This window comes from Lolium perenne, chromosome 4, assembly GCF_019359855.2.
Source record: "Lolium perenne isolate Kyuss_39 chromosome 4, Kyuss_2.0, whole genome shotgun sequence".
Taxonomy (NCBI): Eukaryota; Viridiplantae; Streptophyta; class Magnoliopsida; order Poales; family Poaceae; genus Lolium; species Lolium perenne.
The window spans coordinates 334,005,261-334,021,017 of NC_067247.2; the positions used below are offsets into that span (position 1 = coordinate 334,005,261).

At 45.3% G+C, this 15,757-nt stretch overlaps 1 protein-coding gene and 1 long non-coding RNA gene across 2 annotated transcripts; one reads left to right on the forward strand and one right to left on the reverse strand.

The window, feature by feature from the left end:
* Nucleotides 1–1,948: 1,948 nt before the first annotated feature.
* On the forward strand, nt 1,949–3,058 carry LOC127347885 (putative cyclin-dependent kinase F-2). The gene has a single exon (XM_051374028.2). It carries the CDS (start codon nt 1,949–1,951, stop codon nt 3,056–3,058), a length of 1,110 nt encoding a protein of 369 aa, XP_051229988.1.
* Nucleotides 3,059–3,575: 517 nt separating this feature from the next.
* On the reverse strand, nt 3,576–6,031 carry LOC127349108 (uncharacterized). The gene is made up of 2 exons (XR_007880128.1): nt 5,617–6,031; nt 3,576–4,074 (listed from the first exon to the last, which is right to left on the reverse strand). It is a non-coding gene; the product is annotated as an uncharacterized lncRNA (long non-coding RNA).
* Between the last annotated feature and the right edge of the window lie 9,726 nt (nt 6,032–15,757).

Genomic DNA, 15,757 nt, shown 5'->3' on the forward strand with positions numbered 1-15,757 from the left:
GTGGTTCCCCAGGCGCTGGCGCATGCGCTCTTGCCGGCCGCGCTCCGCCGACGCAGCAGCCTCCCGGGCGCGCCGCTCGGGCGAGGGCATCTGGACGAGGTGATGGGCTGCTCGCATAGCGAGCAGCTGGTTCTTCTGCCCGAGGAGGTCGCCTAATCGGCCCGGCCCGGCAGGTGGCCTCGTGCTCCTTCGTCACGCGCGTGAGGTCGGCGAGACGTTCCTCGATGGCGGCGTTGATGTTCGCCAGCGCGAGGTCCTCCTCGTCGACGGACTCCTCCGCGGCAGCCGCCCCCTCCTCCGCGGCCTCGTACCAGCCGTCCGCGGTCTCGTGCCATCCGTCCGTGGCCACCTCCACCATCTCCGTATCCCCTTCCTTTGCCGCCGCCGCCTCCGCCACGACGCGGAGCGCCTCGTCGTCGGCGACCCACCGCGAGTCCGCGCGCTCCTCCTCCTCCGTCCGCGGGAACCTGGCCCGGGCGGCGAGGGAGAGCTTGGCCCACGTGGCCTGCAGGGTGCGCGGCATGGCGCCGGAGAAGGTGGAGGGGAGAGAACGGTGATGCGGTCTGTGTGAGACCGCCGCCGTCTTTTATAGCCGGCGGTCTGGCGGGAAACTTGGGCGCGAGCGCGCGCCAATGGCGTTTTCGCGCGCGGGGGAACCTTGGTGCGCGCGGGATCTTTCCCGCGCGTTCCACCGCCCACCATGGCTGTCCCGTCGAGGCCTGCCATGGCGCAGCGCCGCGCAACGAAGATGAACCACGTGGCGTCTCTTTGGGTCGCCGCGTTGGGCGCCGCGTGCGACCCAAACGGACACGCGGACGCGGGGCGCTGTCCGCGTGTCCGGGCGGCCACGCAAACGGCCCAAAACGGACGGCCCAGCGCGTCCGTTTGGGTCGGCCGGTTGGAGATGCCCTTAAGTAGTCCAAAGGAGGGCGTCGGAGGCCGGCCGAGGGGGCCACACGCTAGGGCCACGCGCCCCCCTCCTGGGCCGTGCCGCCCTAGGGTGTGAGGCCCTCGGGCCTCCACCTGGCTTGCCCTTCTGGCTCCGTCAGTCTTCTGGAAAAATAGGAGCTTTCGCATAAATTTCGAGGATTTTCCTGAAAGTTGGATTTCTGCACAAAAACGAGACACCAGAACAGTTCTGCTGAAAACAGCGTTAGTCCGTGTTAGTTGCATCCAAAATACACAAATTAGAGGCAAAACAATAGCAAAAGTGTTCGGGAAAGTAGATACGTTTTGGACGTATCACGGCTCGTGCAGCTCCCTCCTCGGCGTTCTCCTTGCCGACACCTCCCCGGGCGCTCGACGGGACGCCTCCGCGCTCCATCCTCCTCGCCTCGCCTCGCCGTGGAGGCCCGCCCTGCTGAAACTCTCCATCTTAGCTTCCTACTGGCAATTGTTTTTGGTCAGTATGTTATTTTGGGTTATTCAGGAATTCCCGATCCCAAAACCGAATTGTTGGGAATCAAATATTATGATGTCATTTTCCAAAATCCGAAATATTTTTCCGGAATTTTCCGTCCCCAAATTTCGGTATTTCCCAAACGCGCCGGAGTGAGTTAGATTGGATGGTCTATCTCAAAAAAAAGTTAGACGCCGAGAAACGAAAACGCGACAAGAAAATACCAGGCGTCAGACTCGTGGCCTCCATGGAATCCGGTAGCAAGCCGTAGCGCAATTAACCTAGGAACAGCCACTCAGATATGAACTTCAAATCCAGACAAAAACACGATGGATTGACACACCGCGTTACCGCGCAGGCGGCAGCCGCACGTACTACACGCTTTCAATCCGTCTCCGATCGAGCATCTCCTGATCGATCCCCTCCCCGTCTCTTACTTATATACCGACTCCTCCATCTACCTTCCCTCTCCAGCAGTCGAGCCGAGCTGCCACAGTCCTCGAACTCGCCGACCACCACGCGACACGAGGACCATTGTCAGCAACCAGCATGCGCATCGGCAGCGACGCGGAGTACGAGGTCGGGACGTCCTGCGGCCTCGGCAAGGGCGGCTTCGGCGTCGTCGTCAAGGGGCGCCACCGCGCCACGGGCAGGACCGTCGCCATCAAGTCCCTCCGCCCGCCCGCCGACGACCCCGTCGAGCTCCAGCAGGAGGCGCGCCTGCTCCTGGACGCGAGCCGCGGGAACCCTTACGTCGTCGGCTTCCACGGCCTCGTGCAGGACCGGGCCACCGGCGCCCTCCGCCTCGCCATGGAGTACGCCGGCCCGAGCCTCCGCGCCGTCCTATGGGAGAGATCGGAGCGCCTCTCCGTGAGCAAGGTCCCCGAGGCCACCGTGCGCGCCTTCATGTGGCAGCTGCTCACCGGCGCCAGCACGATGCACGAGCGCGGCATCGTCCACCGCGACATCAAGCCCTCCAACGTCCTCGTCGGGGAGGACGGGACCGTCAGGCTCTGCGACCTCGGCCTGGCCATGTACCTGGCCACCGAGCCCATGCCGTACTGCAGCGCCGGCACGCCGTGCTACAAGGCGCCCGAGGCGCTCATGGGGAAGCCGGACTACGACGCGCGCGTCGACACGTGGTCGCTCGGCTGCGTCATGGCCCAGATGCTCACCGGCACCAAGCTCTTCGATAGCGACGTCAATGAGGTAGACCAGCTCTGGACCATCTTCGGCGTGCTCGGGATGCCGGACGACGAGACCTGGCCGGGGTTCTCGTCCCTGCCGCTCGCCGACGTCACCATGCGGTGGCCTCTCTACGAGCAGAAGAAGCTCAGCAGGCTGGGTGAGCTGTTCTCCGATGATGTCAGGCTGTCCCGGGACGGATTCGAGGTCTTGGAAGGGCTTCTCGCGTGCAACCCCGACAGGCGGCTGACGGCGGCAGCCGTGCTCGAACTACCGTGGTTCGTGCGTCTTGATGCCTACGCTGCCGCTGAGCTCGTCGTGCTCGCGTTGCCCTGTGAGAAAACGATCCCACCGCCGGCGACACCGAAGAAGAAGAATATGCTGAAGAAAGTTCCACTGGAGATATGGAACGCGCTGCGAACTGCAACACGTTCCAAAACGCATGGCACCTATAAACGCCTCTCAAACCTGTAAACCCTAATCTCCTATCTAGGTTTACGCACCATACGAACGTGCTCTGCTGGCGTGTGAGTAGCTGAGCTTGTCTGACCCTGTAAAGTTAGTGGAAGCTAGTCCTTGTTTCAGATTTTTGTGAAGGGCCAGGCTACACAGTGCCCGGTTACCATTTAGTCTTACCCGGTGCCCCCCTGTCGGAATCGTTTTCTTTCAGTAAATGGCAAGCGGGCCTGAGCTGTGACAGCGACGGCAACCCAAAAATGGAAACATGGCAGGACCACCTTTTTCTCGTCCCCACGCTTTTGTTTCTCTCGCGGTGGTGGTGGTGCGGGCCGGGATAACCCTACCTGCCTCCTCCTCCGTTCCCCTTTCTTCCTACTTCCTCCGTTCACACAAACCAGAACTCCATGGCTGGAGGATCTCGTGGCCCTTACTTAAGTTACATGCAGGATTTTGAATAGAAAAGGAGAAAAAAAAGGCAAAGCAAGATCTACCTACGGGCAGTGCGAAAATCAACACAGATAAAGTAAAAAAGTTACAGGCAATCAATCTTTCTTTGCAAGTCCAGATCTGGTTTTTACATGTAGAATAGTAAAGGGGTGAAGTAGTTTTGCAACACCAGATCATGGTGATGCATCGCCATCTGCTACCCCATTGCTGACAATCATCTGTCATGCATGTAAAAACTGAAGAAATCCAATAACATGAACATCAGAAAAACATGCAACTTTGAATCTGAGGATATACATTTTACAATTTTTTTGCAGTAACAAAAAAGTCAGTAGGTCCAAACAGTACTTAGAACTAGAGGCTGGCAAATGTGTAAAGAGCTCCTAGAAAACTGAGCATCAGAACACCCAAGCAAAATGACATACCACCAGTACTCTTTCCAGCTTGTCATGGCAATCTGCATGTGAAAAAAAGAACCTGAAATGTGAAACAGGATTTACAAATTGTCTACCAGGACTGTAGGAATAGCTGTGAAATCGGGAGTTCGTGACATCTCCATATCTTGGAAACTTGTGCCCTTGAATCTGAAACAAATTCAAACAGAAAGAACAACCAACATTAGTATGTGTCTTATGTGTTGATTTGGAGAAACTAACTAGGAAGCATGTTCTTTTAATACAGTGTTGAAACAAAGCAATATACGAGGAATATGATGATGATTTAACATGTTTCTATTTCTTGCCGGGAATCAGATGGAATTCTTGTTTCCTAATGCTGATATACAAGATTAGGAATATTATCAGGACAATACAATACTAGGCAGGCCAGGCAAGAAGAAGACCAGCAGCACAATGCTGACCTACAGGACAAGGGGAGCAAGCTACACTCTGGAGGGGCTGACACGGGGAATACGCTGTCAACTGATGTTTCTGGTGGAAAGGACGAAGTTCAATATACACCAAGCCTAACTCCGGTAGAAAAGCCATACCCAGATACGCGTATTAAAAGAAATAAAAAACACATCCTGGATATGTACTAGTATGAACAATATGTATTAAATGCCCAAAAAAGCACACCCATGATGTATTAAGTAATAAAATTATACATCCTACAGAGGTTGGTTTAACAAAAAATATAATTATATCATTTTGCAGTATGCATGTAATTATTAATAAGCAAATACATCCTGCAAAGCAAACAAAGTATCTCGTCCTAGCTGGATATGTATTAAATGTATTAAATGCCCCCAAAAGCACACCCAGGATGTATTAAGTAATAAAATTATACATCCCATAGAGCAAAAACAAAAAGCGGGATGTATTTATTATATAACTGGGAGGCCATAGTATATCTGGGAATAGATCTATGTAACTAATGACACAAATGTACATCCACCAGAATAAAGTGAACCATTAGATGATAGCATGAAGGCTAACATGAACCCTAGCAGAACAAAACAAATAGAGAAAAGATAAACAAAACAAGGAATAGTACATCCTATGTGCATTACAAGAAGGGGCAGTATGTATTTATTATACTCCATAATGAATGTCAAAGATTTTGTGTAAATTCGGATGTACCTATGCACTAAAAAATATCTAGATACATCAAAATTTGGACGAACTTGTGGCATCTATTTATGGACAGAGGTACTATAACTTTAGTCCATTTTTGGACAAAAACTATAATAATTACATGGTAATAAGAAACTCCACACCGTGAATTACATCAAGCATAGTATCTCTGCCCCACAACAACCATGTTGGGATAATACATATATGTAACTAATGACATAAAAGTACATCGACCCAGAATAACGAGAAAGAGTAGTTGATAGCATATTAGCATGAACCATAGCAGAAAAAACCATGGCTAATTTCCGAGCACAAACCTACCCTACTTTACCAGCACCATGTTACCAACAGCACCGTGCCTACTACATCAGCACCACCGTATAGAGCAAAACAAGTACAACCATGAATACTAGGGAATCGTCCAGCACAACCCCGCATACAGTCCAACAACACCATGAACGAATAGTAGAGGTAAAATTGAAGGCGAATCGGGCTAAAACACAAGCCCGAAGCATCACAGACAAACAAATCGATCGAGATCGAAGCACTTACCAGAACAACGCCGCCCAAGCTCCTAGCATGAACTCCACCAGCCGCGGCCGCATCGATTCGAGAAGCCGCGGCGCAGATTCTCGTTCACGAACTCGTGCAACAACGTCAGCCGCCACAGACGCATCGATTCTCGCGGGGCCGCGCCGGCGAAGGACCCTTCTCACCCCGTCTTGGACCCTCCGCCTCGGGAGCGTCGATCTGTTCGCGGCACCATCGAAGTCCCTCCACCACTACACCTACCGACGGGAGAACCCCTACGGTATTTTCCCCAGGACAACTTGCCGCCGACGAGATGATTTCGCCGTCGATTTGGAGCAAGCGGGGCGTGGATGCGGGAGAGAAGAGGAGGGGATTGGGGACGAGCTAGATTTAGATAGTCGAGGCGAAAGGGAGAGAAGGGGGAGTTCGTTTTTTGGACGGATGCACCGCTCAGTTCAGGCCGCCCGATCTTGATCCGACGCGCGCCACGGGAGAGCACCCCATAAGACAAGCCAGAGCCCCAGCAAGAATTAGATTTTGCGTTTTGTGAAACATTTTTTCTGATGATCAAGGAGAGTTACCCTTGCTCTTAGACTAGTCATAACTCCGAGTAACATAGGCTAGTGTCATACATACCACACTGGAGAGAACAAAATTGATTGACGAATAGCGAGATTAGATTGAAGTTCCCCTAGTTGAAGAAATAGTAACTACATCTTTAATGTTGTGCACAATTGTTTTGAGAAAAGTGACATGGAAATTTGTGTATACTAAAGGTTCTGTGAAGAAATTTGGAGAATATATATTTTTATGATAGTTGGCGATTAAAAATATTTAAACATTAATGTAGATGCAAAAAGTTAAGGATGTTTACAATTTTTTCAATAGCTATACGTTAGAAAATAATACAATTTTGTTACAAAATACATTTGTTTAGCATAAGCTAGGTGTAATAATAAATTAATAATTAATGTATTGCAACAAAAGTAAAAAGAATGATAAATGTAATATTAGTAACATTTCATATTTGACTTACTATCAGGAATGCACCATTATTAAATTATTTAGAAGTATAAAAGTTTAGTGTAATTTATTTTGGATGGTCCTAATGAGGAAGAGTAGTCAATGCCTATTTAGGACTGCGAGAGTCAAGCACAAACGCCCCCAACCCAGCCGCCCCCAACCTTAACCCACCCGCACCCTGCCCTCCGCCGCCGCCGCCGCCGGTAGCGCCGCCGGGGGCAAAGTCCCTCGGGGCGTGGCGGCGGCGGGGGCCCTTCCTCGTCGCCGCGTGGAGATCGGCGGCCGGATCCCCACCTCCTCGATGCTTGGCGGAGAAGACGCGTGATACGTCCAAAACGTATCTACTTTCCCGAACACTTTTGCCATTGTTTTGCCTCTAATTTGTGTATTTTGGATACAACTAACACGGACTAACGTTGTTTTCAGCAGAATTGCTCTGGTGTCTTGTTTTTGTGCAGAAATTCAACTTTCGGGAAAATCCTCGGAATTTATATCAATGGGCCTATTTTACCAGAAGACTCAGGGAGCCAGAAGGGCAAGCCAGGTGGAGGCCCGAGGGCCCCACACACCAGGCCGGCGCGGCCCAGGGGGGGCGCGCCGCCCTAGTGTGTGGCCCCCTCGGCTGGCCTCCGACGCCCCCCTTTGGATTACTTAAAGGGTTCGATCTAAAAATCGCGAGGCAGAAGTCGAAGTCACCAGAAATCCTCCAGTACGCCGCCACATCGCGAAACTCCGTCTCGGGGGCCAGAAGTCGCTGTTCTGGCACTCCGCCGGGACGGGGAATTGGAGGAGATCATCGCCATCATCACCACCGACGCCTCTCCATCGACCAGCCATGTTTCCCCCATCCATGTGTGAGTAGTTCCCCCGCTGTAGGCTGAAGGGGATGGTAGGGATTGGATGAGATTGGTCATGTAATAGCATAAGATTGTTAGGGCATAGTGCCTAGTGTCCGTAATTGGTACTTTGATGATATTGTTGCAACTTGTTATGCTTAATGCTTGTCACTAGGGCCCGAGTGCCATGATCTCAGATCTGAACATGTTATTATTTCATCATGATATGCATTGTTTTATGATCTTACCTGCAAGTTGTATACACATGTCGTTGTCCGGAACCAAAGGCCCCGAAGTGACAGAAATCGAGACAACCGGAGGGGATGGTAGTGATGTGAGGATCACATGTGTTCACTAAGTGTTAATGCTTTGCTCCGGTACTCTATTAAAAGGAGTACCTTAATATCCAGTAGATTCCCTAGAGGCCCGGCTGTCACCGGCTGGTAGGACAAAAGATGTTGTGCAAGTTTCTCATTGCGAGCACGTACGACTATATATGGAACACATGCCTATGGATTGCTTTGTACTTGGACACCGTTTTATTATTATCTGCAAATGCCCTGCTTTGATTGTTACATGAGTTTCTCTCATCCATGCAACGCCCGTCATCCATCCCTGTGCCTACAGTATTTTATTCCTGCTGTTTACTATAATTACTACTGCTGTCTTTGTTACTCTGCTGCTGTTATTTCACTACTGCTACTGCTATAAAACTGTTACTACTGATAAAATCTTGCGAGCAAGTCTGTTTCCAGGTGCAGCTGAATTGACAACTCCGCTGTTAAGGCTTTCAAGTATTCTTTGTCTCCCCTTGTGTCGAATCAATAAATTGGGTTTTACTTCCCTCGAAGACTGCCGCGATCCCCTATACTTGTGGGTTATCAAGACTGTTTTCTGGCGCCGTTGCCGGGGAGCATAGCTTTATTTGGAGGTTCAATTGGATTGATATTGTTCGCTGCAAATTCTCCATAATGGGTAAACCTCGCGATTCTAAAGTCGCCATATTACCATCCACTACAAGAAAAGGTACAACTCTGAGTACCTCTGCTACTCTTGATTCACCATCTGTGATAAGTCAACTTGTTTCACCGCCGCAAGCTTCACTTGCTGGTACTTCTGCTGAATCTGAAAACTCTCATAATATTGATGATGTTTCTGTTGTGCTTGATGATAGTGGTTCATTGGGATCATTTCTAGATGCTACAATTGCTAGGTTTAGACAAATTGAAAATACTGAAACTCCTAATGCTGCTACACCTGTTAATTCACCTGAACTTGATTATTCTAGTGATGATCCTGATGAGGATTATGTAGAGCTTAATGATGATTTTATTAATAGATGCAATGCTACTGCTGATGCAAGAAAAATTAAAAAGTTTCTCGCACAATATACTGTTAGACATAAGCTATCTCCTGATCCTAAATTTGCCACATCTCCTATATGCATTAAGGATAAAGATTATGATTTTTCTCTTGATTTATCTCATATAGCTATTGTTGAGAAAACACCCTTTTGTGGTACTGAAAAAGAAAGTGCTGTACAACACATGAATAAACTTTCTTCTATGAGTAGCCTGTTTTCTGATGATGTCAAGATGCGCACTTATTTCGTTGCTAAAATTTTTCCTTTCTCATTAAAGGATGACGCTAAAACTTGGTACAATAATTTGCCTCCTGGTTCTATTACTAGTCCAGGTGATTTGCTTGATGTTTTCTTTCGGAAATACTTTCCTGCTAGTGCTCAACATGCTGCTTTACAGAAAATTTATAGCTTTGACCAGGAAGATGCAGAGAAATTGCCTGAAGCATGGGCAAGATTTTGCTCTCTTATCAGAGCTCGACCTAGACACGATTTGGAAAAGCATGATTTACTTGATATATTCTATAGTGGACTAACCGTTGAGTCTAGGGCATATTTGGATAGTTGTGCTGGTTGTGTTTTCAGGAAAAGAACTCCAGACAAAGCTGAAGAATTATTGGCTAAAATAGGCCAGAATCATGATGATTGGACTACACCTGAACCAACTCCGACGCCAATATTGAAGAAGAGGGGTTTAATTAAATTAAATGATGAAGATATGAGGGAAGCCAAGAAGTCTCTCAAGGAGAAAGGTATTAAATCCGAAGATGTGAAGAATCTACCTCCCATAGAAGATATATGTGAGATAATTCCCCCTTCATCCATGATCGAGGTAAACTCCCTTCAACGCTTTACTAGGGAAGATATTCCGTATTCAAAACCTCCTGCTCAATGCTTAGATGAGTTTGATAATTATATTGTTAAGCAAGAAAATTTTAATATGAGAGTAGAGAATCATCTAATGGAAAATTCTCAAGCTATTAGCAATTTGCATGATATTGTGGAGAGAACCTCCAATGATGTTAAGATGCTTGTTAAACATTTTCAAATGGTTCAAACTCAAATTGATCAACTCACTAAAGTGCAAAATGACTTGTTAAAAAATAATTCTAAAGAGAAACATGCTTATGAAGTAACAACTAGAGGCGGTGTCTCTACCCAGGATCCTCTATATCCTGAAGGGCATCCCAAAAGAGTTGAACAAGATTCTCAACGAATTGAAACTAGTGCTCCTTCTAAGAAAAAGAAGAAGAAACATAAAAATGTTGTAGAATCCTCTGAACCTGTTAATGATCCTAATAGTATTTCTATTTCTGATGCTGAAACTGAAAGTGGTAATGAACATGATAATGATAATGATAATGATAAGAATGATGCTCCTGATAAAGAAGAGGTTGAAGATGAACCTGAAAAGCATGCTAAAAACAAAAAGTATACTAAAGAAGATTTTATTGCTAAGAAACATGGCAATGAAAGGGAACCTTGGGTGCAAAAGCAAATGCCTTTTCCTGCTAAGAATCTAAAATCAAAGGAAGAAGAACACTATAATAAATTTTGTGATTGGATGAAACCTTTATTCTTGCAAATCCCTTTGACTGATGCTATTAAATTGCCTCCTTATTCGAAGTATATGAAAGATATTGTCACTAACAAAAGGAAAATCTCCAATGAGGAGATTTCCACTATGCTTGCTAATTACTCTTTCAATGGCAAGGTTCCAAAGAAGTTGGTCGACCCAGGTATACCTACTATTCCTTGTTCTATTAAGAATAATTATGTTAGAACTGCTCTATGTGATTTGGGAGCCGGTGTTAGTGTTATGCCCTTTTCTCTTTATAAGAGACTTTATTTAGATAAGTTGATACCTACTGATATATCTTTGCAAATGGCTGATAAATCTACTGCTATTCCTGTTGGTATATGTGAGGATGTTCCTGTTCAAGTTACCAACAACTGCTTGATATTAACTGATTTTGTTGTGTTGGAAATGCCTGAAGATGATAATATGTCTATTATTCTTGGGAGACCTTTTCTTAACACCGCAGGGGCCGTTATTGATTGCAATAAAGGAAAGGTTACTTTCAATGTTGATGATAAGGAGCATACCGTCTATTTTCCCAAGAGGATTGATAAAGTATGTGGAGTTAATACTATTTCTAATGTGAGAACTATCAAAGTTGGAACAATTGATTGTCCTATATATGAGCCTAAAGAAGGTTATCAAAATCTTATGATTGGATCCATATCAATACAATTCAAGGTAACATGATTGATTTGAGGTTTATTTCTTCTTGTGCTATGTAAAATTTATTTGGTGGCAAGACTTGATCAACCTTGTTAACAAATACTTTTTATATGCATAGAGGAGGTAAACAACATCTCTTTCTTCCTCCACTTGTTCTACTTGCTGTAGCACTTTTGTTTTGCAAAGTTCCTTAGTTAATTAGAGATTTCAAAAAATTTCCTGGCCAGTAATAATAAACTTAATACCCAGAAATGTGCATTTTTAAAAGTTTTCAAAAATTCACAAAAATTATACCGTTGGTCCTATTTTTCGAAAATGCACCCGGGAGCACCTGGGGATGACCAGTGGGGCACCCCAGGGTGGCACCCCACAGGCCCGCGCGGCCTGGAAGGGGGGCGCGCCACCCTAGTGTGTGGGCTCCCCCTTGCCCCACTTTAGCATCTCTTCCTCCCACACTCTTCTCTCTCCCGAAAAAAATCAACACCAGCTTTCTCTCACTCGCGTTTCTGCTCAAGAGCTCAAGATTTCTCGATCTCTTTGCTCAGCCCAGATTTCTGTCTGAAATTTAGCACATTTGCTCTCCGGTATGTGACTCCTCCGATTATCCAAGTAGAATTTTGTTTGGTTGAGTATATCTTGAATATTTTGCTGCTGTAGGTAACATGTTTAGTGAGCTTGCATGCTTGTTCTAAGTTGTAGAAACTAGTTTTGATGCATGATTAGTACTATAGCAAGTTCCTATAGTAGTTCCCCTCAATTATATGTCACCAAATCAAATTTTATAATTTTTATTGAAAATTTCAGAAAATGGAGTGGAATAGACATCAACTAAACCAACAAGAATTGGAGGTGCAACAAGTCATGAGAGTGAACCGCGAAGAGGGAGTATACCCCTCTTACTACCCGTGCACAGATTTCATGAGAAGTGCAGGAATCTTGGGAGATGTTCAGAATCTAATTTCTCGTGCAGGGTTGAATGATTTTGTTGACGGAGAACCATGCAAATATGCAAAATTGACTATGTCTGTTGTGCAGGATTTTAAGTTCAATTGGTCGCAATCTAACCCCATGGTTCAGTATAAAATTTATAATAAAACTGTCAACTTGCCATTCAATGATTTTTGTACAGCAATTAGAGTACCGCAATGGGGATCATGCGAGAAGATAAGGGGATCGCCGCAATAGCTCTTAAACCTTTTCGAGAGGATTTGTCATGGAAGGAGCTTCTCAGAGGATGGTGGTAAAATCAGTAGCATTCAACTCCCAGCTATCCGCTACTTTGCTTATTTCATTACTAAATGCGTTCTTGCTAGAAAGAATGGTAGTAAACTATCTATCCAGGATTTAGCTTTTCTAGTTGCTGCACTGCAAGGTAGTAAGGCTTATAATTTGGGTGCGTTGATAGCTTATAGACTTGCTACTAACCGTGAGAAGGGCGGAATCTGTGGAGGTCTCATCACCTCTCGTTTACTAGCTTTGCATGGTGTAGAACCTCACCATCTTGATATTCAACTTCCCATAGAAAAACTTGACATAGTCTCCATGATTAAACATAAATTTGTTTCTGATTCATCTAATTTGGGTAACCTGTTTTACAAGATGACATTTTATAAGAAAGCTTGGAGAATAACTAAGAAAACTGAAAAACTAGTAAGATTGCCTGCGCCTGTTCTATTTAACCTTGATTCCAGGGAGGATTGGTCGGTCACAGAAGGTGCACTGAATGCACACATAGAGGGAGGAGGCCATCATGCAAGAGACAACACGGAGGAGGCCGAGGAACACCTCGACTCTTCATCCGATGCAGCAAGTTCTTCGCATCAACATTTTGGACATGTGGAGCCTCCACGCTTTTCTTCCGCACAGGGATCTCACTATGACTACGCCATGTATGATCCACCGGCGTGGAACAGCGACCCTCACTGGGGTTGAACTCCACTTAGACCAAAAGCCTAAGCTTGGAGGGAGGTATACCGGCATCACTCATTCTTTGCATATTATGGTTTCTGGATACTTGTATATACTTGTTTAGTTTCTTTGAGTGGTTTTCTAATGAGAGGGAGATGATATTTAGGGAAGTGCTGCCTAAAAACAGGTTCTGGACTGTTACCAAAAAAATTCTCAAAAATATCCAGAACGATACTTTGCGAAGACAATTTTTGTGCATGTTCCCCAGGTTGTTATCTAACTTTCATTAGTTGAACACTTTTCGATTTGAGCAGTGGAAGAATTTCTTAAAAATCGAGTACTGTACTGCTGTCAAGTTTGACGAATTTCTGCTGCTTTGTGTTTATGTGACTCTTCTAGTTTCCATTTTCTTGTTTTTGCTTTGTTTCTTTCCTAAAACACAAAAAGATCAAAAATATTTCTGTTGTTTCTCTTCACCATTTGCTTGTTTTGGTTTCTTGCATTTATTTTGCTTTATTTGCTATCGTTGGTTTGCTATAAGAAAATCCAAAAAGATTTTGCTTTGTTTGCTTGTTTTCTTTTGTTCTTGTTTCCAATTTGAAAACACCAAAAATATTTGTTGTTCTTATTTGGTTTGTAAAGTTCACTATGAGTTCAATGGTCTTCGGTGGCTGGAGCGTGGTTTTCATTTCATATTATCCAAGCTACACAAGTGAAAGGCAATAATGACGATCTACGACAATTCGGTTGTGGTGAGAGGCTGGTATGAACTCTATTTGTTTTCATTTTTGTACATATACTCATCCATGTGAGCATGCTTAGTTGGTTCATGTGAGGTATATGTCATTTAAGAAAGTCTAGTAGTTCATGATCTCTCATGTTTAGCTCCAATTTATTAATATGAGTAGCATGTCATGGATGTTTGCCTGCATTGCTTTATTCATAAGTAGGTATGACATTGTGGTATCCTCCTCTGAATAATTCATTTGTATCGACTTGGCACATGCTCACGCATGCATATGACTGAACAAAAGTCAATTAATCCTCGATGATTTACATTGCTTCAGAGTTCTTGTATCACTTTTATGCCTCCGTTAATTTATTTTGCCGCAAGCATAATTATGACAGTGACTGCTCTCTTGATTTGTCGCTCCCCAGTCTATTGCTAGCCTTCACTTGTACTGAGCGGGAACGCTGCTCGTGCTTCCAAACCCCTGAAAACCAAGTTGTTCCAAAGTGTCCACCATAAATACCTATGCATGGCATTTCAAACCATTCCAAGTAAATTCTCATGCGCTACCTTTAAAACCTTCAAAATGTTTCTCAATTTGTGTTAATGTTTTATAGCTCATGAGGAAGTATGTGGTGTTTATCTTTCAACCTTGTCATTTACTCTTGACGGACTTTCATAACGGACTAGTGGCACATCCGCTTATCCAATAATTTTGCAAAAAGAGCTGGCAACGGGGTGCCCAGCCCCAATTAATAACCTCATTAATAATTCTCTTCACATGTTTTGCTCTGATTCATCAGTAAGCAACTTAATTTTGCAAATAGACACTCCTCCATGGTATGAGATTGATGGAAGGAACCCGAGGATTCGGTTAGCCATGGCTAGTGTAAGCAAAGGTTGGGGGGAGTGTCACCCATAATAAAAACTAAAGTACATGTGTAAACAAAAGAGAAGAGGGATGATCTACCTTGCTGGTAGAAATAACGTCCTTCATGGGAGCCGCTCTTGAAAGTCTGGTTGGCGAGGTAGTTGGTGTACCCATTACCATTCGTTGACAACAACAAACACCTCTCAAAATGATTTTACTCCTGTTTTAAAAAAATGAAAAGCTCTAGCGCATGTTAATCCCTGCTTCCCTCTGCGAAGGGTCAATCTTTTACTTTTATGTTGTGTCTCCATCCTTTCTTTGAGCACTTTCTTGAGAGCACAACTGTCATTCTTAGTATAATATGCTTGTCCCAAAATATGATTGACTGTTGTATAACTTCGATGCTTTTATCTTTGACAATCTCTATTTCTAGTCTTTCTATGAACCTCAGAGGTGCCTGGGCATTTATGTTTTGCTGTTCAAATTCGGGCAAACGAGATACCACTTTATCATACTCTTTTATGAACATTGCAATCCTGCTTATAGACATGATTCATAATGCTTATTATTAATTGTTGGTACCTTTCCATGATTGATATATCTGTTGGATGATCTTATTTGCATGTACCTTATTATGAATTGCCTAAGTGTTATCCATATTATGAGAATATTTACATCATATGAGCAAATGTGTTCGTGAAAGTTCTTTTATCGCACTCAGTTGTTAACTGAATTGCTTGAGGACAAGCAATAAGCTAAGCTTGAGGAGAGTTGATACGTCCAAAACATATCTACTTTCCCGAACACTTTTGCCATTGTTTTGCCTCTAATTTGTGTATTTTGGATACAACTAACACGGACTAACGCTGTTTTCAGCAGAATTGCTCTGGTGTCTTGTTTTTGTGCAGAAATTCAACTTTCGGGAAAATCCTCGGAATTTATATCAATGGGCCTATTTTACCAGAAGACTCACGGAGCCAGAAGGGCAAGCCAGGTGGAGGCCCGAGGGCCCCACACACCAGGCCGGCGCGGCCTAGGGGGGGCCGCAGCCCTAGTGTGTGGCCCCCTCGGCTGGCCTCCGACGCCCCCCTCTGGACTACTTAAAGGGTTCGATCTAAAAATCGCGAGGCAGAAGTCGAAGTCGCCAGAAACCCTCCAGTACGCCACCACATCGCGAAACTCCGTCTCG

Coding starts and splice junctions, on each gene's coding strand:
- LOC127347885 (XM_051374028.2), top strand. CDS start 1,949: ATGCGCATCGGCAGCGACGCGGAGTACGAGGTCGGGACGTCCTGCGGC.